Below are 25,376 nucleotides of genomic sequence, written 5' to 3'. Positions count from 1 at the left end.
AGGGGCTGGAGCAGGGGCAGAGAAGAGCAACGAGGCTGGGGAAGGGACTGGAGCACAAGTGCTGTGAGGAGAGGCTGAGGGAGCTGGGGTTGTTGAGCCTGGAGAGGAGGAGGCTCAGGGGAGACCTCAGCACTCTCTGCAACCCCCTGACAGGAGGGGGGAGCAGGGGGGGTTTGGTCTCTTCTCCCAGGAACCAGCAGTAGGACAAGAGGGCTCAGTCTGGAGCTGTGCCAGGGGAGGTTTAGGATGGATATTGGGAAGGAATTTTTTCCAGAGAGAGTGCTCAGCCATTGGAATGGGCTGCCCAGGGAGGGGGTGGATTCACCATCCCTGGAGGTGTTTAAGGACAGACTGGATGTGGCATCAGTGCCATGGGCTGGGCTGGATCAAGGGTTGGACTTGATGATCTCAGAGGTCTTTTCCAGTCAGGTTGATTCTGTGATCCCATGACCAGTGGGGCAGCTGTTCCCCCTGCCCTGTGCTGGGAGCTGTGCTTACAGCCAGCTGCCAACACCCCCCTGCAGTGCTGCCCAGCCCTGTGCTCTGCTGAATCTGCCCCTCACACCAGCTCCTGCCCTGGACAGAAGACTCCCTGCAGGTGCAGGGCATAAACAACAGAGTCAGCTGCAGCTCAGGCCATCAGGGCCCAAATCTTTCTCTGCTGGGCAGTGCAAAGGAGGTAGAAGAGCCACAGAGCAGTGAGACACTGGGCTCCCAAATGACCATCAGCCCCCACCTTTGGATTGGAGAACAGGTCTGATGGAGTGCTCAGGATTATCCAGGATTACCTGCACTGCTCAAAGTTTCCCTTAAAAACAGAGGCTTTGCAAACCTCAATTTTTTGCTCCCCAGATGAAGAAGCTTGGTCAAAGTACAGGAGACTCAACAGAGGGAGGGCAAGGACAAACCACGTTTCCTGTATCACTGTCCAGGCTGTCTCTAAGCCAACCTTCCCTCTTGGCCTCAGTCCCTCAGTCCCAACCAGCTGCTTTTCCATAGCCTGGGCAGGCACAAACACACACCAGGGAATGTGAGGAACACACATTTATACCAGGAACATTAACACGGACAAATGAGATGGGAACAGAACATTCCTACAAGACACCACTTGAATTTATGTTTATTTTATATATATATATTTATATATATATACCTTTGTATAGATTAAACTGGGGGGATTTTTGTCATATACATTTTTTTGGTATAATACATGAGAAACGGGGACAGGAACATAGCAAATATAAATCAGTACATTCCTTGAGTGAACTCCTTGCCACACTGAGACTGAAAAATTGCATGCAATGGGGAGACAGAGAGAAGGGAAATCAATTTTATTACAAAAAAAAAAAAAGAAACAAGACCATCCAGGTACAACTGTCAACAGAGGAGCAGCACTACAGATGGCAAACCTGTATAAATTATAAGTAAATTCCACTCTGACACCTACTATGCTTTAAAGTGCAATGAAGCCTGATTTATTTACCTACAGAAATACAGGAAAGATTTCCCCCCCCTCTCCCCATTCCAATCTATCCCTAGAAAAAAAAAAAAAAAACAAACAACCCAACCAACCAAACCCAAACAAACCAACCAATAAAATAAACCTAAAGGATATACATTATCCACAGTCCTACAGAGACGCCTACAATCTACTCAGTAGCACCAAGAATCTGATATGGGTGTAATTAAAACCAATTAAAACTCGGGAGCAATGGTAACATCTGTTTGCTGCTTCTGCAGACCCCCTGCCCGCTGTCAGTGCCCCGCAGGGGGGGCTCTCCCTGGGCTGGGTGAGGGTGGCAGTGCCCGCCCCGGCCCCGGCCCCGGGAGCAGCTCCGAACGTGCCACACGCACACACAGCACAGCGAGAGCAGTGTGGGGGACAGGGGTGGGGACACGGGGGACAGGGGGACACGGGGGACACGGGGAACAGGGGCGGGGACACAGCGGGGGGCACACACGGGAAGCCGAGGCCCCGCGCGGGGTCTGCGTGTGGGGGGAGAGGGACTGATCTACACGGAGGGGAAGGGAAGGGTTGGGTTGTGCGAGTCCAACACGCGCCACGAGCCTCTTTGGTGACGGGGAGATGGGGAGGGGAGGGAGGGAGAGGGAGGGGGTCAGCACAGCCCCCATCTGTGAGCCTCTGGCTGTGTTGTCTCCCGAGGCCGGGGGCCTCTGCGCCACAGTCCGTCCGTCTCCACGTGCCGCCGCTCAGCTGCCCTCAGAAGCCAAAGGTCTCCTGGGAAGCGTAGACCATGTAGAGGAAGCCATCCTCGTCCTTCTCCTGCTCGTAGATCTCCGAGATGGGGGTGGACACGCTGACCATGCTGTGCTGGTTCACCAGCAGGAAGAACGCCTGGGTGGGATTCAGCTGCAAGCGGCGCCTGTGGGGGCAAGGGTGGAGAGGGCAGGGTCAGCCCACCTGGGGGAGGTGCCCCGACAGCCAATTCCACCCCCCCAGCAATGCTGTTCACTTAGGGCCAGGCCTGCACAGCCAGGACCTCCTCCCACCACTCAGGACATGGTATCTGTAAGTCCAGCCGAGCAGCTCGGAGCTCCAAGGCCTCCTGACTCAGGAATCCACAAAGCCCCCTTCTGCAAGTGCTGCTGGCAAGGACAAAATAGAGGGGCCTCTCCCCTCTGAGCTGAAGGATAAAAGGAGGGGATTAAAGCCTCCCTCACCAGCTCATGAGTGTCCCTGTGAGGGAGCGGTCACAGACCTTCACCAGGTGCTAAGAACCTGCCCCTCTCAGTCCCCCAACAGTCTGTACCACACACAGGGATGCTGTGGCTGCCAAATCCCCATCCCTGCCCTCAGCAGCTGCCTCTGCCCCACCCTCACCCCAGCACCCCGTGCTGAGTGACCTGTGGGTGAGGAGAGGTTCACAACACACCAGCTGAGGCCACCCCACTCACCGGATTATTTTGACCAATTCACTCATGTTGACATGGTCTGGGACAAGGAACTTGGTCTTGTCCAGCACTGGCAGCTGTTTCTCCCCTTTGTAACGTTCAATGATGACCTGGGGAGAAAGTCAGGGGTAGAATTAGTCGTGTTTACAGTGCCCCCCACGCACTGGCCTCAAGGTCAAACACAAATCCAACCAGCACGAGTGGGAAAGCTCAGCTAAAGCCCCACTTTGCTTCACCCTCACAGGAAACAAACCAAAAAAAACGACATGAGCAGTGACCACGAGGTTGGCTGCAGGTGCCTCTCTGTCAGTCACCTGTGCCTGAGCCAATACAGAGCATCCAAAATAATGAACTGAAGCACCCACTGCTCTGGCTGGCTGAGGAACAGTGGGCACCACTGGACTGATGTCAGTACCTGTCCTGGCACGCAGGAGATACAGAAAAGGAGTGACATATTTTAACATCACCTTCAGACTGATCAAACCCACAGGTTTTGCTGGCTTGAGCTGCAGACTGAGCTCACGGTGCACAGTCTCCCTCCTACTGCCATTCAGCGTCACTCTGCCTGCTCAGGAGCAGCTGCATTTTTTGGAAATCCCATTGAAGCCACCCAGGCCATTCCTTCAGCAAGGGGGAGTTTGGATTTCACCAGTCCCACTCCTTGTGTTAACACTCAGACACACTGACTCCAGGAAGGATCAGGAAGCAGGGCCACTCCTCCCACGTGCCACCCCGGCTGTGCAGGAGCTTCCCAGGCACTCCTGCACAGATCCACCCCAGGGACAGCCCAGCCTGTCCTCCCCTGCCAGAGCTCCTGCCTGGGAAAGCTCTTACCACCCTACATTCTGAAACGGCTGAACAATGACTGCTCTTCCATTTTCCTGCTATTATAAATAATGATTTTCTTCTGTTAAGCCTTTTGCAGCTTGACAGTTACAACTGCTGTTCTAAACCAGCCTGGAAAGGCACCATTTGTAGTCCGAGAGTAAGGTGGAAGGCAGTTAAAACAGGTAAATTAATTTATTAGGTAAAATTAAAATAAGTAAAGAACTTATACAGCTTAATCCACTGCTGCTGCAGAAATGCTCTGATTCTCACATCTCTCCAGTGCACAGCTGTTTTCTGCACAGGGAGACACTTGGATACTCATCAGCCCATCACCCTCTCCCACTTGAGACTGAACATTATTTTTCTCTGTAAGGCAAGGAATTCCCATAATTTACTTTCCCAGGTCCTTTCCAAAACTACAAGTGAAATTAGTGCTTCGAACTGCCGATGGCTGTGGGCAGCAGAGGGCTGGAGCAGCATGCAGAGAGGAGGATCCCCAGGAGATGGCTCTGCGGAGCCACAAGGACCAGGGAACCTCTGGGAACACCGACTTCCCTTTCCCTTGAGCCTCTGTTGCCACCCCACCCTCTGGCAGCAGCAGCAGCAGCAGCAGCAGCAGCGATGGAACTGCCAAAGCCAGAGCTGACACTCCAGCTGGGACTGCAGGGTCACCGTCAGCTGGGAATGTCTGAGGAGCCCCTCAGGGCTGATCTCAGAGCCCACCAGGACGGGCCAAGCCCCGTTCCATCCCAAAAAGAAAAGCCTCTTGACTCATCCACAAATGGGCTGGGAAGGATGTCCTGGCTCTTAGAGCAGCAGCTGCCTCATGCCCTGAGCACACACAGAGCCTCTCCTGGAGAACAGCTCCAAGGGTTCCTGTTCCCAGAACATGAGCTGCTATTTGGGTAACCCAGCTATGGCAACAGGTGGCCAATGGACAAAACGTTCTTGTCTTGCTCTGGAGGGAAAAACATGACCAGATGCTAATGTTACATCCCTCTGGCCACAGGGGGTGTGTGCACAGCCACCTCCCATCCCAGATCCTCTGCCAGGACAGGGGCTTCCTGAGCATGGGATACCTGCTCTTGCACGGGGAACCCACCACAGATTCCTCTGCAGAAATCCCACGAGTGGGCACAGGTGGGAAGTGGAGAGGCTTAGGGCAAAGCCTGGGTCCTGGTCCCACCACAGGAGGGGCTTGGGCAGCATTCATAGACTGAGCCCTTGTTCTGGGGCTGGTCTGGAGAGGTGGAAAGGAATTTTGGTAGGGAATGGGGCCAGATGTGGCAGCCTGACAGAGGCAAAGTCCAACCAGCAGCGAGGCTGAGAACGTGTTCCCAGCAGGCACAGGCACAAATGTGTGTATGGAACACGCTCCCTGATATCCGTGGCCAGGCAGAGACTGACACAGCCACCCAGAGCACAAGCCCCACCCTGTCCCACTCCAGCTGTTCCCTTTAGTGGGAACAGACACAGAAACCCCCTCAGCCCAAGAAGTGCTCTGGTGTTGACCCATCAAGATTTGCATCAGCCCTGGATGCTGAGTCTGCAGCTCCCCAAAAACAGCCCTCCAGGAACCCAGGGAAGTTGTCCACTGCTTTGAGTCCATAATTCAGGTTCCCATCCACCACTGTGCCAGGACAGGACATTATTTGGGATCCCCCACCTGCCACTGCCTTTCTGTGCTCCTCTGTGGGTGCTCAGATGAATCCAACAGAGCCCTCCCTACCAGCACGAGGGGTGGCCCTGTCCCCTCTGCAGCTGTACAGCCTGTGACCCACCAGCCTGGCTGAATTTACCACTGCAGGGCTTTGGGAAATGGTTTGCTCCAGTCCCTGCCCAGCACAAGCTGTTCCCCAGGGATTTCAGACTCTCTGAGGGTTCAGTGGGCTCCAGAGAGAACCCTGGGGCTGACAGCAGGCAGGGGCAGTGGGTGGGCACAGGCCCCACGCCCCCTAACAGGGCAGCAGATGATTTCTGAAACATCTGCTGAGGCTGTGGATGGGGGTCCCAGCGAGCAGGTTGGAAATTCTCTGCTTGCTCTGACTGCCCGAGCGGGAACCACCCTGTGAGGGGCAGCTGGAGATTCCTTCCCAGCAGAGCTGGGCATGAGCAGCACCTCAGTGCCAACACAACCAGCTCACCCTCTCAGCAACAGCTGTGTGTGCCTGTGCTCAGGACTTTGTACCATGGAAGTGCAGCCAGCTCTGGGAAATGCAGGGACAACAAAGGAGCCCCTGACATGAGGTGGACACAGGGAACCACTGGGGAGCCCCTGACTCCTGCCTGTCTCCAAATTACACGTGCCAGTGAGGTGTCCTGGCATGTGATTTCTCTTCAAACACAAACAGACAACTCCATGCCTCAGGCAGGGTCCAGGTTGTGTCTGGTGGGCTCAGACAGACACACCACAGCCTTCTCCCCATGCAGACCTCCATGTGCATGTGGCACAGCCCCTTCCTCAGTCCCCTCTGGAAGTGCACTCATGGAAACAGGAGAGACATGCCCTTCCCTGGGCACACAGCCAGGCCATGCACTCTGCTAATCCTCCTGGCCCCTGTCAAAGCAAAAGGGACTCACCCAAGGGCTCTGAGTGGAAACTGGAGATGCAGGAGGGCAGCAGGTGCCGCCTTACTGTGATTTCTGCCAGCACTAAGGGTGTGTGTGACCTGGCCCGTCATCCATCTCCCCAGCTCCCCCAGGCTGTGGGCTCAAACCCCCCTGCTAATTCCAAGGGCCTCTCCAGGGAAGCCAGTCACTTGGCAAACACAGCTCCTGCCTTTCACAGATGACCCCAACCTTCCCACGGCCACTCTGCCCACCCTGTGCTGCTCAGCCCCACGGCAGTGCCCACCCCACGCTTCATCCTGCCCAGGGCTCTGATCACTGCCCAGCACTGAAACCTGTGCACAGTCACCTGCAGGAATTCTGCCCTGGCAAACAGGAGACAGCACCAAACTGCTCTCGGGGTCTAATTTTGACCAGGCCTTTCGAGACACCAGTGACACAAACACGGCCGGACCCCCCAAGGCCTTCAACAGCCTCCTCACCTCCTGATTCTTTTTCCTGCTCCAGCTGAACGTGTCCCGTGCTCTCCTGCCGTGTCCCTCAGCCCAGGAGAGCAGAGCAGCTGAGGGTTCAGCCAAGCCCCTCGTCCCCTCCCAGTGCTGGCACTGAACAAGGAGGCCCCCGGGGCAGAGTGGAGAGCTCAGGTCAAACCTCCACACACACAGCTCCCCCCACAGCCACACACACAGCTCCCCCCACAGCCACACACACAGCTCCCCCCACACAGCTCCCCCCACAGCCACACCAGTGCCCGGCCCTGATGACACAGAAACCTCCTCCTGGGGCACGTGGTGCTGACCCCAGCACAAAGAGCACTCCAGCCACGGGAGCTCTCCCACCACGTCTCAGAAATGCCACAGAACTGTGCATGTGGACGCAGAGCTCTGGCTCCTTCGGTCCGTTCCTCAGGCAGCACACATTTGTGTACAGTCACTCCATATTTGCAAGTGAGGGCATTTTTGGTACAACTTATTTCTAGCCTGGCCTTACTGCCAGAGCCTGAGGGCACAGCTCTGGCACAGCCCTGGAGATACACAGGGCCAGTCTAATGGCATTGGGACTGTGTTAAAAGCAGAGGCCAACCAATGTGTTGATGAGCTGGAGTGTTGGTATCCAGTGTGCTAAAATCAGAGTGAGGCAGGAGTGGACTAGGATGGGCCAAGAGCAGTTGGAGACATTCAGCCTCGAAGGCCAAATACTGAGGGATAGTCTGCAATTTTAAGACAAGGCTGATGTTCATCCAGCACGTGGGAGGGAGCTGAACTAGGAATGCATCCTGATGTTTTGGTCATACATGCTATGGTATTGCAAACAGTAACTTGAGCAAGCCCCAAGTACATCATTTCACAGAACCGTGGAATGGTTTGTGTTGGAAGGGACCTTAAAGACTGTCTAGTTCCAACCCCCCCTCCAGGAGCAGGGACACCCTAGGCCCGGTTGCTCCAAGCCCATCCAGCCTGGCCTTGAACACTTCAAGGAATGGGGCATTCCTCTGCTTCTCAGGAAGAGAAGCAAATACTGAGGCAGAACCTCGAAATCACACAGCCAAAGAGCCACACGGTGGGCTGGGTGTGACATGGCAGGAAGGTTGAGGGGTCTCACCCGTGCACGTGGACAACGGGTGCTGGGAAAGCACAGAACGGGTAGGAATGACCCTGACAGAGCCCCTGTGCTTTCAACACAGCAAAGATCATCTCCCACACCTTGCTCTGGGCAGACAGAAATCTTTTACCACCCTGTATTGATTCCAGGGAGCACAGTTTTGTGAGCCCCAGGGAGCAGCACAGAGGGGTCCTGAGAACCAGGTCCAACAGAGAGCCGTGAGAACAACCACTTACCGGGATTTTGTTTGGATGCTGCTCTCGGATCTGCTGAACTTCTTTACAACGATCCGCTGCAGGGAGAGCAAAGACACGGGGTTAGAGACACCTGTGTGTGATAGCTCAGGCACCCACCCTGCAAACCACACACTGACACAGGGGGACACTGCCCAAGCAATGCAGGTTCTGCTCACCAGGCCTTTTCTGGGCATGGGCAGCCTGATTCCAGCTCCGGGGATCAACCCTCTGCTGCTTCCTACTGCCCCAACCAACCCTGCCAGGATGGACACACCAGCCTTCCTGGTAAACCCAGGCAGCACTTTGCTGGAAACCAGAAGGATAACAAAACTAACCTAAATCCACCCGAAGCAAATGCAGCTCCTGGCCATGGGTCAGCAGCACAGCTTCGGGGTCTGAGCTCAGTGAGTCCAGGCTCTTTGTGTCTCCTGGACGCTCTCCCCAAGGAGATGATTCTCCAACTGGGGCTAGGTTTTAGCCATTTCCTTCTGCCTGTTGTGCACTTCCAAGCACTGTCTGGCACAGAGCCTGGTTCCACAAGAGATACACCTTGCCAAGAACTCCTTCACTAGCACAGATCTACAGAGCAGCTACAACAGCTGCTGGCCTGACAGAAAGGATTTCTAGACCTTGGATACAGGAAGAAAACCTTAAGCAAGGAGTTAACCCACGTACTAAAAGACCTTTCCTGGAGTTGTTCTCACACTTTCTAACCCATTTGCTCCCAGAGTTGATGTTTGCTGACACGCACAACAGGCAGCACACAGAGCCTGTACGCTCTTCCAGCCTACAGGAGAATTCTCACGCCCCTCACTGCTCTAGCAGAGGGTTCTCTGCTTTCCACAAGCCAAAGCAGCACGAAGAAGCAACGTCAGAGCTAGGCACAGCTCTGTGTGTGCTCCTCCTGGGACACCACAGACCTACACTCCTCCTGGCATTACCAATGCTCTGGGAAGTGCTTCACAGCCCACAGCAGCCCACCCCAAGTGCCCAGGGGAAGCAGTTTTGTGGATCACGGTGGGTAAGCAGGGGGTGAAGGTCAGTGAGTAAGCACTGACTGGAAAAGTGAGATCTGGGTATCAGAGGATCCATCCTCGGATCATCCTGCCACACACACCAGCTCCCAGCTCTTCTTCCCAGCTTCCACAGCCCCAGTTCCTCGTGACCCACCAGGATCAGGTGGATAGGACCCTGCCAGGATCAGGGCAGGATAAGCACATGTGTTTGAATGTTTTCTCCCCACAAACACTGAGCATTTCTCCTCTGAGCTCTCAATAAATCCCTAGTGTTTATACGTTGAATTTGGCTTGATACAACCTTAGGAAGAGGCTGGAGTTTCTTTAGAGGCCACAAGGCCACAAAATCACCAACCCACAAATGCTTTTGAGCACCATTTCTGCCTCTTCTGTGAGGACAATATCCCCTCTGCTAGGAGTGGCTAGACCTTTCATTCTGCAGGACTCCAAGGTCGAACAATTCAGAGAGCAAGATTATTTGGATTTCATGAAAAATTCAGGCATATTTGTTTTGGGGTTTAGGACTGAAGATGCAGCTCCTCATGTTCCCTTTTCACCCAATCCAATGCTCCAGGGATCCAGAGTCATCCTTGTGACACAGAGAGTTTTCCCCCGAGGTCCCAACCAGCAGGGAGTCACAGACATCAGCACCACACGTGACGCTGGTACAGGGACACCTCTTTGGGAACGCTGAAGGACACAGGGACAGCAGCAGCACCCAGCACCCAACCCAGCACCCAGATGGAGCAGAAGCACCAGCTCCTCCCTGCAGATTCCCCTTCCCATGTGCCCACTGTGGACAGGCTGCAGCAGGATGGGGCATCCCAAAGGCTGGAGATCCTGAGCATGACCAGACAAAACTTATCAGCACAGGAACTTCAGGCACTTTGGCTGCAGCCAATCCAGACTTCTGGGTGTTAACAGAGCCTGCAGAGCTGTGTCCTCCTGGCTGGCCAGTTCTCCCAGCTTTAGAATCCACCCTATCCTGCTCCTCTCTGCATCCTGTCAGATGGCCACGTGGGTGAACTTCCTCATGCACTGCCCTGCCACAAGGAGGTGGCACAAGCCATTACCACCTTCACTTCCACAGAGGAGACAGAAGTGCCCCCTGCCCATCACACTGATAAAGATGCCACACTGAGAGTAAAATGGTCCATCCTCAATCCAGCTGCACACCAGTGCCTCAGGATCCCACCCCAGGGACCACAGCCCTTTGTGCCCCGAGGGGAGCAGACCAGGTGCCTTGGGCAGAGGCTGCTGCTGCAGATGCTCCTTCCAGATCCTGCTGACTCCACACTCAGCAGGAATCAAGGGCATGAGCCACCAGAGTTCTCAGCTCCCCCCAATTCTGCTGGACCACAGTGGCAGCTCCCTCTCCCACCCTTTAAAACCCGCCACGTGCCCAGGACCTGGTGCCTTTGGCCAGCAGGGCTCAGGGCATTTGGAGCCTTCCTGACCCCAGGGGACTGATCTGCAGGTTACCAACAATGCAATGACAGCAGGTGCAGCTTTTACTGCAGGGGCTGCTGGATCCCTCCAGCAGGTCCATTTGATTGCAACTACAAGCACCTCGAGCACTGCACTTCTCTGCCCTGGAAATGCCCATTTCAGACACCTCATTCAGGAAGGCAGTTGGGAGCAACCCCACCCGAGTGTCCAGGTGTCTGAACACACCGGCAGAAATTTCCAGGACACCTGGAGCTCTGCTAAGGAGCACACTCTGTCCCATCCTTGCCTTGGATAGCCAAGGAAGCAGGCTTGGGAGTCAGCAGAAGCTCATCATATCCTGCATGAGGGTAATTTCTGTGTGCACAAGAATTCAGGCAGAAGAGATGTCCTGCAAGAAATAGGTGATGGTCCCCCACGCCCTCCTCAGCCTGGGGTGGGAGCCAGAGGTTGATCCTGTGACTCATCAAAGCATCAACACCACACAGCAGGAACAGCTATAAATACCACCCTTAACTTAGTGTATTTACAGTAAATCCAAGTCAGAGGAATGAAGAGAAAACACTTAAAGGGCACTCGAGGGAGACACGTCTGGAGGTGCCAGCCCAGCCCCTGAGCTGCAGCTCCCACGGCGCCGTGGACAGGTAGAGGTGTGATCCCCCCTGGCACTGTGGACAGGAACAGGTGTGATCCCCCCTGGCACTGTGGACAGGAACAGGTGTGATCATCCCCCAACACTGTGGACAGGAACAGGTGTGATCATCCCCCACCCTGCACTCACAGTGTTTGCACACTCACATTTCACACCCAACAACCCTCCTTCTCCTCCTGCAGCTCCCCCAAACCAAAGCTGTGACATTTTTTTCTCCACACAAGGTTGAGACTTTCCCCTTTCCTGCAGCACCTGGTGGGAGTTAATCCTCAGCTGATGTGCCAAGCTAATCAGAACTGTTTACACAGACCGTCTTCTTCTCCTGCGGTCCCTCCTCCCCGAGGGGAAGGAGAACATCCCACCTGAGTGAAGCATCTCAGGGGCAGCTGCTGCTCCACGGAGCTGAGCACAGAGCCAGGACCTGCATGCAGAGGCAATCCAGAGCCCCAGCCCTGCTCCAGGGGTGGGCACTGCACACCTGCCACGAGGGAAGCCAGACTTCTCCCCAGTGCTGGCACGTCAGAGCTCAGGATGGCAGCACGATAAAACCACACACTTCCATTGGTTATTCCCAGGGAAATTTCTCTGCCACAGCCTATGGAGAGACAGGAGTATTTTTGTAGCATTGCATACGCGAGGAAATTGCCTTTTTCTCCTCCAACTGCCGTTCCAACCGCTAAGTACCAACAGCAAAGCCTGCAAATTGCCCAAAACACCAGAATCTTGGCTGTTTTCTTGACTGAGGTCCTTCCCAAGCTGTTCTCCCAAAGATGCGGGCACACAGCGTGCGTATCCCATGGCAATGCAGCATGAGATCATTTCGGCAGCCCGGGAGAGCAGTGGAAAATTTTAAGCCTCACTTTGCAAACGTGAACCTTTTTTATCAGCGGTGCCCAGGAACCCTGGCCACGGGAGCCAGGTCCCTGCTGCGCAGACACGGGATGAAAGGACAGTCCTGGATGCAAAGGAGCCTCAGCAGACAAATGGTGGGACAGAAGGAAAAGACAGGGCGGGCTCTCCAGTGGCACCCTTGGGAAAGGGGCACCGTTCTTCAGGAGACACCAGAGCAACGCTGGGCAGGCACTGGGGCTGTCCCAGGGCAGCAGATGGACTACAGGAGCAGCAGGAGTGCTGTTAGGAAAACACCACGAAGAAAAGACACCCCCTGGAAACGTCATCCATGTGCTACCCAGGTCAACAGCTCCTGAGCTGAGCAAGGGCTGTGAGTGCAGAGCAAAGCAGAGAGCAGGAATGCAGCCACGAGCCTCTCCCCGTGTCCCAGGGCTCCAGGGGCAGGTGCCAGCGGCATGGAGGGAGCGTGCAGATATCCCTGGCACCCGCAGCAGGCTGTGACCTTCTCTCTGCCATCCACACAAACACCCTGCCTGGGGGTGGATCTGCCTCACGTTCCAAAAATGAACATGTTTCCTCAAAAAGCTGCTGTGGTCAGTCCCAGGACAGAGGGCTGCTAGAGCATAGACCTTTCTCCAAGAGATTTTCTGCACAGAGAGGTGGAATTGGATGGTTTGCAATCAGGATATGTGTGGGATGAGCTGGCAGGCGCTGAAGACACAGGCCAGTTATGCAGGTCATTCCAGCTGAACATCAATCACTATTTCTGTAGTATCACATCACCCTAAGGCCAGACACCTCTAACCACCAGGAAACACCCCCGTGCCTGTGTCATGGCTCACCCAGCACCCGACCTGACCCAGTGCTCCTTCTCAGGCCAGTGGGGCTGCGGGAGGAGCAAGAGGAGATTCCCACATCCAGGAAGGGAGGGCAGAACGTGCAAGGCTGGCCATGCCCCACACACCTGTCCTGCCCCCCGAAAAAGGGTGTCTGTGGGACAGCAGCACTGCAGAGACCTGATAGTGATTCTGATTGTTGGGTTTATTTAATTCTCTTCTCTGCAAAGCTGGGGGCTCCAGGCAGGATGAATGACTCGGGACCAAACCTACGCTGCACTGACTCTCAAGGCTTTGAATGGACAGAAAACATCATCACAGCACAGGGGGAGCCTGGTGCTCCGCTGCCCCTGGAAGGTATTGCCAGCATGGAAGTGGATGCTCTGTCTCCATCACTGCTCACCCCACGGCTCCAGCTGCACTGCCAGACACGCAGTGTCTGGGAGGATTTCTGAGCACCAGGCTCCTGGGGCCCTCTGACTGCAGAAGGATCTCAGCAGCCTTCTTCATTTGCATAAGTTCCCAATATTCCTGGCTTCGCAGAAGAGCTTGAAAATGGATTTTAAAACACAAAGAAGAAACACCTTCATATTTTTTTTTAGCAGTTTCAAAACGTAATGGATATGATTTTGAGCCTGGCTCCAGGAATTTGCAGCTGGCAAATCCACAATAAGGATTCATCTCATGCCCAGGCAGAGCCACACAACAACTGTGAACTCCAAATTCCTGTCAAGACACTTGTCCTCTGGTTGCACAGCGCCACTGCAGTGACAGGGCAAGAGGGAATGGCATTAAACTGCCAGAGGGCAGGGTTAGATGGGATATTAGGAAGAAATTCTTCCCTGGGAGGGTGGGCAGGCCCTGGCACAGGTTGCCCAGAGAAGTTGTGGCTGCCCCAGCTCTGGAAGTGTCCAAGGCCAGGCTGGATGTTGGAGCAACCTGGGCTGGTGGGAGGTGTCCCTGCCCATGGCAGGGGATGGGATGAGATGGGCTTTAAGGTCCCTTCCAGCCCAAACTATTCTGGGATTCCATGTTTAGGATGAGCACTGGACTTCCATAATCCAAAAAGCTTAAAACTCACTGCATCCCCTGAGAATGGGGGACAAAACATGGGGGACAAAACATGGGGGACAAACACCTTCTGTGCCATGGCAGGATGGCAAACGGAGTATTTGCATCAGAGTTCCAGATAAACAACTGGCTTTTTGCTCAACATTTAATCACAGTTTCACTGTCCTTGGAAAGAGAGCAGCAAGTTCCCATCCTGCACAAGCCCTCAGGGGGCTGCTCTGCAAGGGTTCCCTCCAGCTCCAGCGTGACCTTCCACCTGCACAACCTTCCCGACCGTAATCCTCCAAGACAGCAGGAACGCCCTCCGATTTCTCAGAACTGCTCAGATTGCTCAGACAAATGCCAGGCACTCCAGCCAGGGCTGTATTTTGGTGCAGCCCCCCAGGCACGTGCAAGCACCAGGAGCCCTTGCCCTGGCTGGGTCACTGGTGTTTGTGCACAAACGAGCCCGGACACGCGCGGGCTCCAGGGCCTCTCTGGGCAGACGCGCCAGACACGAGTCTTGAATTTATCCCTTCGTTTCCTCTCACAGCCTATTTCCAAACCACCTTCCGAGTACGGAAGGCAGTAAACAGCTGCATGAGCACAGAGCTGGAGGTGTCCTGACCTCAGATCGTCACAGGGTGACGCACTGTGAGACCTCCCGGGTGACCCTCCTGACCGTGATCCCCACGGGGGGTGACCACAGAAGGAACACCAAAGCCAAGGGACGTGACTTATCCGTGGCTCATGGCTCCTCGATGGCAGAGGCAGCAAGAGCCTCCCAGCCTGACAGCTCCTGGATTCACCAGCCTCCGCCCTGCTGGCTCAGGGGGAGAGCTGAAGTTTTTGTAGTGAAGAAAGTATTAAGTAACAAACAAAACACACACAGGTTTTATTGTTCCTGGCTGCCAGTCAGGGCCTTGTGTTATATAAAAGAATAATAATAATAATAAAAAAATCAAGATTTGTGGCCTACATGTCTGGCTGGCATTTGTTCTGGAAGCTTGTTCAGTTCCTCTTGCATTTTCTTCCTTGTATTTTCTTCAGTGCTGATAATTAACCCCACATCCAGTCACGTCGCAGAATGTCCTCGGTAATTAATCCCAAACACAGGCAGCTGAGCAGCAGCTCCCACCAGCAGCCTCCTCTCAAGGAATCCCAGCTCTCAAAGCACAACTGCCATTGCAAGGACACCCTGAGGGCCAGCTCAGGACCAGGGAGGACTCACTGACCAACCTCACACCAAGATCCAGGTGCTTTTCCAAGCCAACACCAAGATAAACTGCTGTGGATGGTGTGAGAGGCAGACAATTCATCCACTGCTGGTCCCCACACAGGAACAGGCACGGCTGGCTCACAGGGGACAAATCCCCAGGGACTTCAACGTTTCACTGTTCCCCAGAGCCCCAGGGAACTCAGCTCCACACCCACCGCTGCCTCTCCTCTGAAGAGCAGTGGTTTCCCAGAACCAAAGGCGGCTCTCCCAGAGGACGGGACCTGGGCTGGGGAATACGCAGTGCAGAGAGGCTGAGGTCAAACCCCTGGGTCTGTCACCAGGCCAGGGCTCCAGCTGACCCACCGTGTGCCTCTGTGCCAGCAGACACCGGGGCACAGGGCCCGGCTGCTCCCGGTTGTGCCGACGCTCCAGGCCCACGTCCGTGCCCACGCTGGCCAAGTGTGCGCTGAAAACACAGCCTGACCCAACCCCCGCTTCAGGAGCAGCGGGACAACGCTCCCAAGGACTCTTTTCGGGAAGTGCAGCTGCCTGACGCTCTTGCCGCTGCCAGGACACCCTGTTCCTCTGACACAGACCACAGCTTTGTTCTGGGAATTGTTTTGGACTCCTCCAGTGGATGCGGACACGCCTCAGCGTCTGCAGCACGTGGATGCAGAGGGTGCTGTCAGATTGTACCCCCCAAGGATGCTCCGCTGCAGACCAGACAAGGACCAGCTCTCAGAGCTCCCCCCTCCCCACTGACAGCCCCTCAGCTCGCAGGAGGGGTCAGTGCTCCCTGCTCTCCTCGGACCACACCCCTGCCGCCTCCCAGCCAGTCCCCTTTTCAGGTCCTCCAAGGCAAAGCAGATGAACAAGCAGGAGAAATTCACAGAAAAACAAATCTCAAAAATACAAGAACGGGCAAAACCAGCACTGAGGAGCACAGAATCCTCAGTGAGGGGTGGCAGACCAAGAGCTAAGGCAGCCACTTGCCATGAAAACGGAGCCCGGGTGCCTTTTGTAAACAGCCATATCCCTGACTCTGCCTTTTCCCTGGCTTTTTGGAACTGTTCCACTTCTGTAAAGTTTCGAAGCCTTAAAAATTAAGCCATTCTGAGGGCACGGAGTCGCTGGTGATGTTTTCCACCAGCCCCTCCAACTGCACTGTAAACAATCGCTTCCTGCTCCTGTTGTGTAATGATTCAAAGACAAAAACAAGCCGTATTTACTTTCTCCAACAGAGCAATTACAGCCCTGACCCAAAGCGACTGCGGGGGCTGCCAGGCCTCCTCCTCCTCCTCCTCCTGGCTCAGCTCTGCAGCCCAGTCAGCTGAGAGAGCAAAAGGGCAGCGGAAAGTACAGAGAAACAAGGAGCACTTGCAGTTGCCGGCACCAAACTCCCTCACCCCCCTCTGTCCCTCCGGGGCTATTTTAATCCTGCTTTCTTTCAACTAACTCTGAGCCTTGGATTTTGTTTTCCTTCTGGCTCACACAGAGTCCGAGTGATCCACAAAGGCAAACCAGACTCCTCCTGACCATAATAAGCTGATTCTCACCAGTTTAGCAGTAGGGAGTTACTAAGGGGCTGATTTAGGATTTTAATGCATGGCTTAGGAGAACACAGCAGGGTCCCAATAAGCATCCCGGGGCACCCAGGCTTCGTATGGTTCTTGTTTGTGCATGTTCCCTTGGCAGGGGAGGGCTGGGTGAGCATTCAAGGCCGGAAGGGTTGTGCCAAGAAAATACCAAATATTTACAGTTTCCAAGAGAGCGGCGAGGGGCCGGATCAGCAGTTTTTGGCAGGAAAAAAGCTCCAATTTTAAAACCCACGTAAGGGAACACGCCCTCACCTGCGTTTGGGCAGTAACTGGCACAACACGAGGCTTTTGTTCGGCACGAAAACACCGATCTCGGCGTTCCACAGACAGCAGAGCTCAACCCATCCCCGCCAGGGATGTGACCTGCCAGAAACACGCAGCTCTCCCCGCGCCAGCTGGCAAAGGGCACCAGAAAACAGCGGCTGATGTTCCGTCTGACCCCACTACGGGGTCTGGCCATAAAATCTGGGACTCTCCACGGTCACCCCCCACCTCCCGAGCCTGCCCCCCGCGCCCCTCTGACAAAGGGCCGGGTGCGGTGCGGGCACCGACCCCTCCGGGTCGCAGGGGCCGCCAGGGAGGGCGTGTGGCGCTCGGGGACAGCCACCACCCCACGGCGGGGGCGGGATGGGCCGCGGGGAGGGCGATTTTGGGGGGATCGCTGTCGCTCTGACAGCCCTGGGAGCGACACCCCGACATCCCCCCCCTCCGGACCCCGCCGGGGGGATCCCACCCTGCGGACTGCGCTCCGGTGACCGCCCGGGACAGGAGGGGACGCGGGGGCGGCGCGGGGACCCCCGACCCCGCCGGGCTGTGCCGGGCGGGCGCGGCCGCGACCGAGTGACATCAGCGCACGGCGGCGACTGCGGCGGCACCGCCCGCGGCCGGGGGGCAGCCCCGCTGATCCCCCCATCCGTCCGTCCATCCACCCCCAGCCCTCCCTGCCCCCGCCCGGGCGCGGCCCCCTCACCGAAGGCGCGGCGCTGTTTGAAGGGCCGGTCCGAGGGCATCGCGGCGGCTCCGCTCCCGCGGCTCGGCTGCTGCGCTGCGCCGCTGACGTCACCGCCGCACGCCCTCGGGGGCGGGGCCTCGCCAGACCCGGCCCCGCCCACCGCCCCGCGGCCCCGCCCACCGCGGGGCTGCCCCTGAGGGGAGCCGGGAATGGCGTGGGGATCGTGGGATCGCTGGGATGGGAGCGGTGACACTGACCTGGGGTGCCGTGGAAATCACGGAACCCCGGGTTGGGTTGGGTTGGGTTGGGAGGGGCCTTAAAGCTCGTCCTTGGAACGTTTTCCACCAGCCCAGGTTGCTCCGAGCCCCCTCCGACCTGTCCTTGGACACTCCCAGGGATCCAGGGGCAGCCACAGCTTCTCTGAGCAACCTGTGCCAGGGCCTCCCCACCCTCACAGGGGATGATATATTCCCACTATCAAATCTAAACCTCTCCTCTTTTAGTCCAAATCGGCCCCCCCTTGTCCTGTCATCACTCTCTGCCCGTGTAATAAGTCCCTCTCCCTGTGTTTTATGAGCCCCCAGCACGAGAAAGGGCTGCTGGTGACACCGGGACAGCCGTGCCGGGTCAGCAGGGCCCCCCATGGCACAGCATCACCCGTTCCCGAGGGGACACAACGCTTCATTCAGGGGTCACCCCAAACCCCAGCACCGGTGCCGGTCCCACCAGAGCAGCACAGCGGGGAGGCAGCAGCAGCACACCGGGGCTGGGATTATTGCCAGAGGGGCTCGCTGCACACTCGTGCCCATGACTCTGGCCTGCAGGGGCTTCTCCTGAACATCTTGGATCAAACACCTTCCAGGTGTCACCGCCGGCTCCGGGAGGAAAACGCTGCTGGTGTGAGGTGGGTGGAGGGGAAGGACCGAGCAGGGAAACGGCTGAGACAGCTCCGACCGGGGCTGTGCCTGGGAGATTCCACAAATGCGGACACGAGCCGCCCTCACACAGACTCTCAGACATCTGCAATTCCCACGTCTCCCCCGATCAGCTGCCAGCTAACGAGCCCCTTGTTTTCCCTGCCGCAGCCAGAGCCACGGCTGTGCTGAATATTTCAAAGCCCGCAGCACAACTACAAATAGGGCAGCTATTTCTGGAGCTGGTAAATGAATCAAAAACAACGGCAAACACAGCGTCAGCGCCTCACCAAGAACCAGGTTTAACATCCCTCCTGGCTGCACGCCGCAACGGGAGCTGCATCGTGTTGGAGCAAAGTCTCATGGCTACAGTGAATTGGCACCAAGCACCAGGGAATGCAAAATGTTAAAGGATTAAGTACAGCCTTGGCAAAAAAAGGACATGAAAGATACAGTTGGTAAAGAACTGCTCTGATTCTTGTGTCACCAATTAAAAGAAAAATATGTTTAATAAGAATTGAAGAAATTCTTTTCTCCTTGTCAAGTTTACCCAAGAAACAAAACACTTCCATGGCCAATGCCATGGATTTTCCTTGACCAAGCAGTATTTAAACAAGGCCACACTGGTAAGGAAGTGTAACCTCTTCAGATTCACCTTCATAATTAAGATACAAGGAAAGGCATTAATCTCTGATACAGGTCCTGCTAGTCAGAGAATACCTAAGGGAAAGCAGGAATGATGAATCAGACATGGAGTGGTGAACCTTACACACTGTGTCCTCAGGCAAAGGGGTTTACTATTTATTGCTATAAAGTGTGAACCCCTTTTTCATGAATGTGGAACTCTTTCCAATGCAGTGCTGTCATTCATCCCTGGTTTTATCCATGCAGACCTTGTTGCAGATCCGGGGCCATAATTCCACAGAAGATCATTCATACACTTGGAGAAGGAGAAAAGACCCCATTTCATTGAAGCTCTGGAGCTTCTTAGCATGTTAAGGTACTTATAGAAATGGGACACTGATCGAGGAGGTTTTACTTCTAATACAGCAGAACACGATTTATGCTCCCCTTCCTTCAGCCCTGCACACATTACTGAACTCTCCAAAGCTGCCCTGCCCAGAGCACCCCCAAACCCTGCTTTTTTATTTATTTTTTTTAAGAAAAACCTCAATCAAAACAACCCCTTCAGTAACTTGGAGGGACCACATGACTTCTTTTTGGTCCTTAATGACCATCAAATAAAAAAAAATAAAGGAAGATACCAGGTCAAACTGGCTACTGAACTGGCAGTCTGGGAGCTCCATGGGCAGCCTCGATGGCCTCACTTGGCCATGAAAATTCTGTCTGAAACTGAAAGAAAGAGGTGGGAAAAAGCTCCAACACGAGGCAATTGTAAGTGCACTGCACGTGCCCTCAGACCAAATCCGTGTTTAGAAAAGCAACAAAACAATCCTAGGAAGGTTCTACTTTTTGAAGAAAAACTCAGTCAATCACCAGGCTACTTAAAATCTCCAGAAGAAAAACACGTAAGACAAAGCCAGTCACTGGTGACACATTTTAATTTGATACGGTCAGACCCTTTGGAAGTTAAACCAACAGAGTAAGACAGAACTAGAGGACAGGCAGAGTCATATTTACAGCCATTCAAAACTAGTAGTGTCAAAGCAGAGCTCAGTGGTGACAGAGGCATGGAGGCATACAACAAATAGTCCTTTTCAGATTATTATTAGGATTTTATTATATTATTTTCTTAGCTATTAAAAGAATCTGTTGCATTTTTTACTGCCCAGTTCTAACTCACCAGCTCCCCCTTGAAACGACTTGTGATACAAAAAAAAAAAAAAAAAAAAGTGCCATTTTTGCTGTTTGTAGACAACAAACCACCTGCTTTTGCTTTTCCAAACCTTACTGGAGTGGCACAGCACAGTTAACACTAATGCTCTATTTTTTACCATTAAATAAAAAAGAATAGTTGGGCAAAGTGAAAAAAACCAGATCGAGTCAGTGCCATCATTCAGTTGGATTCTGGATGACAATCAGGAAATAGTCTTTATCTGGAGAGGAAACAAAAAGAAAAAAAGAAAATTATTCTTTCATTGCTGATATTTGTTCACAGAAAGAGTAAATTTCAACACTTTTCACCTCTCCCTTATACACGGTGGGAATTCCAGAGCCCTGGTACTGATTCTCAACATGTAAAACAGGCTCTGTGTGTGTCAGATCACTTATTTTATGGGTTTTACTGAGAAAAAGTCTCAGTTTTACAAACTGCATGTTCCCAAGGCAGCTGAAGTTAACCCAGTTTGTGCCAGGAAATGACAGTAACTGGCACATGGGATCAAAACCAGCAGTGCAAGGTGGTGGTTTCCCTTCTCTTCCTGCAGGCTGCAGCCGTGTTTTTCTTGGAGCAATCTTTCCATCCTTCCTGTGGATGGAAATCAGAGGCTGCCCCAGCATAAACCAGAGCCTGTGTTGAGACGTGCCCGGGGCAACTGCCATCCCCTCCTTGGCCTCTCCATCAGCACCATCCCACATGGAGGACACAGAGGGAAGCTGAATTCCTGCCACGTCAGGGAACTGCACTCACTGAATGAGATGGAGCAGTGAGAATGCTTCCTGAAAAGCAGGTTGCTGCTGCTGTATTCCAGGACTCATCATTACAGCTACAATGTAACTCTAATACTTTCCTCAGAACTGGAAAATCAGGACTGTTTTGTTTTCTCACTCAGTCCACAGTTTGGAAACTGCTCTCAAAACATATTCCCTTCCAAATCCTGAGGTTTTATACCAAAAAACACAAAGTGTGAGGAGCTGCAACGTGCTCTCAAACACTGTTTAATGCTTTCTCCTTTGATCAGTGTGAAATGGGGGAAGTGATTTCCCACACTCGAACACAACAAAGCAAACCTTGGAACACGACGAAAGCTTTCAACTCTGCAGAGAGCCCAACAGCTCCCCGGCAAGAAGGGATTATCCAGTGCCAACACAGCAGCAGGCAAAAGGCTTCTCCCAGGCTGGCAGTGAGAAAACAATCCTGCTGGATGCCCTGATTCCCGCTCCCTTTTACCTGGAGCAACCATGATCTCGTTTTTCTTGGAGCGGATGCGCAGGAAGGTGAGGTCGTTCTGGGGGTCGATGTCCCGCACGGTGCTCCGCGCCTTCATGATGAAGCTGTGCATGAGCCCGGCGTACTGGATGGTTGTGGAGTTGTCCATGGTGCTTTTGATAGGGATACCTGCAGGAAAGGGACAGCAGGGCTCGGGGACAACACTCCAGAACCTCGGGCAGCGCCAGGTCCGGCTGGGGTGGCTGTTTCACCTCGGGAAGTGCTGCTGTGCACCAAGGGTCAGGAGGGTTCTTTTTTAAAGGCAACAGGAGAACATGGACAGCAATATGATGTGCAAAACCTGAGATCTGCAGGTGAGAACTGTTTACCTCCAGCAGCATCAGTGCTCCCCTTTTGCATTTTCGTTCATTTATTTATGAGTTAGAAATAAAAACCAACAAGAATAAACACCCCTAGAGGAGAGAGGAAATACCAGTGTTTCAGTTTTGTTCTCCTGACTGGGGACACCTTTCCCTTTCAAAAAGGCTCCTGATCACCACAGTTAAATGAGACTCAAGGAGGCCAGGCTGGGACTGGGATTGTACAGGACATCAGCTGCTGCATCACACAGATCCAAGGCTGAGGCTCCACTGCTCAGCCACAGCAGGTGATGCAGTCCTGAGGTCCCTGCTTCAGTGATCACCAGCCAGGAGGGCAGACACATTGTTGGGCCAGAGTTTTCCCTCCCCTACACTTCAGCCACTCATTAGATGTGCTTTCCCACAAAAAGCCAGTCAAACCCAGCTCAGGTGTCAGAACAACGCAGCAGCCAAGGACTAAATCCTGGCAGGGCAGAACCACTGCTGCAGGTTCCAACAGCTGCAGCTTCAGCCTGGAGAGCACAAGCCATTACTCACCATCAAGGAAAAGCAGTGAGCAGGAACACAAGCTACTCACATGTACCCAGCCATCTGATCCTCAGTATATTCATCATTTCTAGGACATATTTGATTTTAACTGATAATCACACCAATTTCAAGGGCTGCTCACAGTGTACTCAGAGTGCTCTGAAGCAGCTGCTCTGTTGGACCCTACAGAGACTCCAAAAAGAGATGATTTCCTGATGAGTCCTGCGAGGCCACGAGCACCAAGCAGTGCTGAGGAACTTGAGCCTGCCAGGCCAGCAGCACTCTGGACATGCACAGCAGCCAAGATCCCCCATCTCATGAGAGCCTCAGTGCTACTGATGGAGGTTTTGATAGACACAGTCTCAAACACTGGCATGACTCAAGCATTTCAAAGCTTCTGCAAATTATCTTAATTTATTTCCTAAAATAATAGAGTGAGCTTGCAGAAATGGAAACCCAATTTTGCCCTGTAGGCTGACAATTGTCTCTCTGCTCTGGCTCCAGCAAGACCCCTGCGCAGGTCAGACTCCAGGCTAAGTGGTACAGTGAGCAGCCCCCAAAGCACAGGGTTAGAACAAGTTACAGCTCAGGGAAGCTGACACAGCACCTTCCGAATTAACCACGATGATTCCCTGCACTCCTTTTTGGCTCTGGATTCGCTTCAGTGTCTCCTCCACCTCAGCCTGCAAACAGAGAAAGCACAGGTCAGCAGCTGCTGTTTGCCTCCCACCAGAGCTCTGTCTGCCAGCAGAGCTGCACAGGGATGATTCCAACACACCCTGATCAGCACAGCAAAGGGGCTGTGCTTTGGTATCAACTTTTCTGCGGGGCCTTTCCTGTTGTTTTCCATCTGTCCTTGTGATCATCATCTCGTGGAAACGTGGAACTCCCCTCTCATCTCCCCCTCCCTCCTCCTCCCCAACCCTCCCAGTGAATTCTTGCAGCCAGAAGTTGCAGTTGGGCCACCGCAATTTCGGTGTGAAACAAAAGTGATGTTTGAAAATAGACACGGAATTTATGAAAAAAGTAGGAAAAAGACACATTCTGGGTGCAAGATCACCTTCCCTTTTATCAAATAACTGTTAGGAGCAATTACTTATAAGAGAAGTGAGGGGAAAGCAATTAAACACTATTTGCTTATAATTCTGATTTGTGCTGGGAAGGCTGCAAGATTATAACACTACCAATAATTTATAGCTTAAAAAAGGAAAAATGCAAACAAGGCCAAGGCAACAGCCCCTTGTAATCCCTTTGCCTTCTCTGTAAAAATCATCAAAGTCAGAGGAGGTTTCAGTACCTTCTGCACAACTTCCACTGCTACAGGACACAGATCAAAATGTAACTATGGGTTCTGTAACAGGGTGGGAAACCCTCAGTACCACAGCTGGGGAAATACTTGGCATCTTTTATTCCAATTAAAGGAAACAGAGACAGGCAGCATCTTTCAGATCCTGCAAGGCAGAGTCCCACAGAAACGGTCAGGAAGGGGAGAGCCAGGACAGGTGAGACCCACGTGGGGCATTTGGGCACAACCCTCTGCACTTCCTCCCTCAGCAAACAAGCCCAGCCATGCTCTGTTCCCTGGGAACAGCCCTTGTCCTCACAACACAACACGAGCTCAGCCCCAGCACTGCCAACCCACTTTCCTGTTGGGAACACGACCTGTGCCTGATTAGGGATGGGACCCCCTGGGCTGCTCTTTGTGTTTCTGTCTGATACAGCACAGGAAGACACGGTCTTTTCAACAAAACTCTTGATTATTTCTGAATGCTGGATTATTCTCAAACAGAAGGCAAGGGGAGGGAAATAAAGAACAAGCTATGGGGTGCACAAATGCTGAGAGAAATATGGTGGCAAATCTCTTAAGAAATGAAGAAGCCATCTCCTGACTTCTTACTATCAGTATTTAAGTCCTGATTCATTAAATACTTTCCTTCACAGGACCTTTAAAAATGTCTGGATGCAAAGCAGCATCCATACAGAAGGACACCAGTTTTTAACTTCCTCTAACACCAAGAGCTGATCAAACTCCCAGGTGAGTGATGGGCTTCCAGTTCCCTGCTGCTGACATGGGAAGGTCCTGCTTCCCCTACTCCCACCCTGGGGCTTGTCCAACACCTCCACAAGCCAGTACAGCTCACCAGGGCAGCAAAATTCTTACTGAGAAAAAAAAATTATATATTTAACTCGTCAAATAAATAAAAACTATCTTAACAAAGGGCTGGATAACTACAAGTGACATGGGGAAGGAGAGATGCACTCCGGAAAAGGAGGATAAACGCTCCCCTATCACCAATTTGCTGTCAAATACCCTTTGCAACACCTACAAACAGCAGCTGTTCTCATCTGGAAAGCCTGAACTCCTGGGTTCACCTAAAAAACTCGTCTCAGCAGATAATTTCAATTTTTTACCGACAGATCAGGTCACCACTTATTTCTTTAGAAATTTTTGACGTGTATTTTGATCCCCGAATTTCACGAATATGCCCTGAACAACAACACGCCTGGGACAGGAAAAAACCTCCAACGCAATCACGACAGAAGGAATATAGAATATACCCCGGGCTTCACAGAAAACCCCAGCACAATCACAATAGAATCAATACATCCCGGCTCTCACGGAATATGAAACAGCCCCAAACAGTCCCCTTTTCCCTGAGTGCTCCCGGCCCCAGGGCTGTGCCCTGCCAGCCGCAGGCCGGGCAGGGTTCGCTGCGAGGTCCCCCCGCCTGCCCAC

At 53.5% G+C, this 25,376-nt stretch overlaps 3 protein-coding genes across 3 annotated transcripts in view; all 3 read right to left on the bottom strand.

Annotated features, from left to right (window-relative positions):
- Positions 1–1,316: 1,316 nt before the first annotated feature.
- Positions 1,317–17,885, bottom strand: MAP1LC3A (microtubule associated protein 1 light chain 3 alpha). Its single transcript, XM_027908588.1, has 4 exons — positions 17,787–17,885; positions 8,148–8,203; positions 2,917–3,023; positions 1,317–2,384 (listed from the first exon to the last, which is right to left on the bottom strand). Exons 1-4 carry the CDS (start codon positions 17,824–17,826, stop codon positions 2,222–2,224), a joined length of 366 nt encoding a protein of 121 aa, XP_027764389.1. The 5' UTR covers positions 17,827–17,885; the 3' UTR covers positions 1,317–2,221.
- Positions 17,886–20,226: 2,341 nt separating this feature from the next.
- DYNLRB1 (dynein light chain roadblock-type 1) overlaps positions 20,227–25,376 on the bottom strand; it is a 7,453-nt gene continuing 2,303 nt past the window's right edge. Inside the window, exons 2-4 of the mRNA XM_027908587.1 lie at positions 23,247–23,322; positions 21,753–21,920; positions 20,227–20,739 (exon numbers count right to left, since the gene is read on the bottom strand). Coding sequence (XP_027764388.1) covers positions 20,696–20,739; positions 21,753–21,920; positions 23,247–23,322 — 288 coding nt within the window. The 3' untranslated portion in view covers positions 20,227–20,695. The remainder of the gene's footprint in view (positions 20,740–21,752; positions 21,921–23,246; positions 23,323–25,376) is intronic.
- ITCH (itchy E3 ubiquitin protein ligase) overlaps positions 23,304–25,376 on the bottom strand; it is a 61,060-nt gene continuing 58,987 nt past the window's right edge. The window contains exon 25 of the mRNA XM_027908584.1: positions 23,304–23,322. The gene's annotated coding sequence lies outside the window, so the exon portion shown is untranslated. The remainder of the gene's footprint in view (positions 23,323–25,376) is intronic.

This window comes from Empidonax traillii, unplaced genomic scaffold (genome assembly GCF_003031625.1).
Source record: "Empidonax traillii isolate 1590-97213 ecotype Southwest subspecies unplaced genomic scaffold, ASM303162v1 scaffold1763:size117533, whole genome shotgun sequence".
Lineage (NCBI taxonomy): Eukaryota > Metazoa > Chordata > Aves > Passeriformes > Tyrannidae > Empidonax > Empidonax traillii.
The sequence above is the reverse complement of the archived record's forward strand: the minus strand, read 5'-3'. Positions and strand labels throughout refer to the sequence as shown.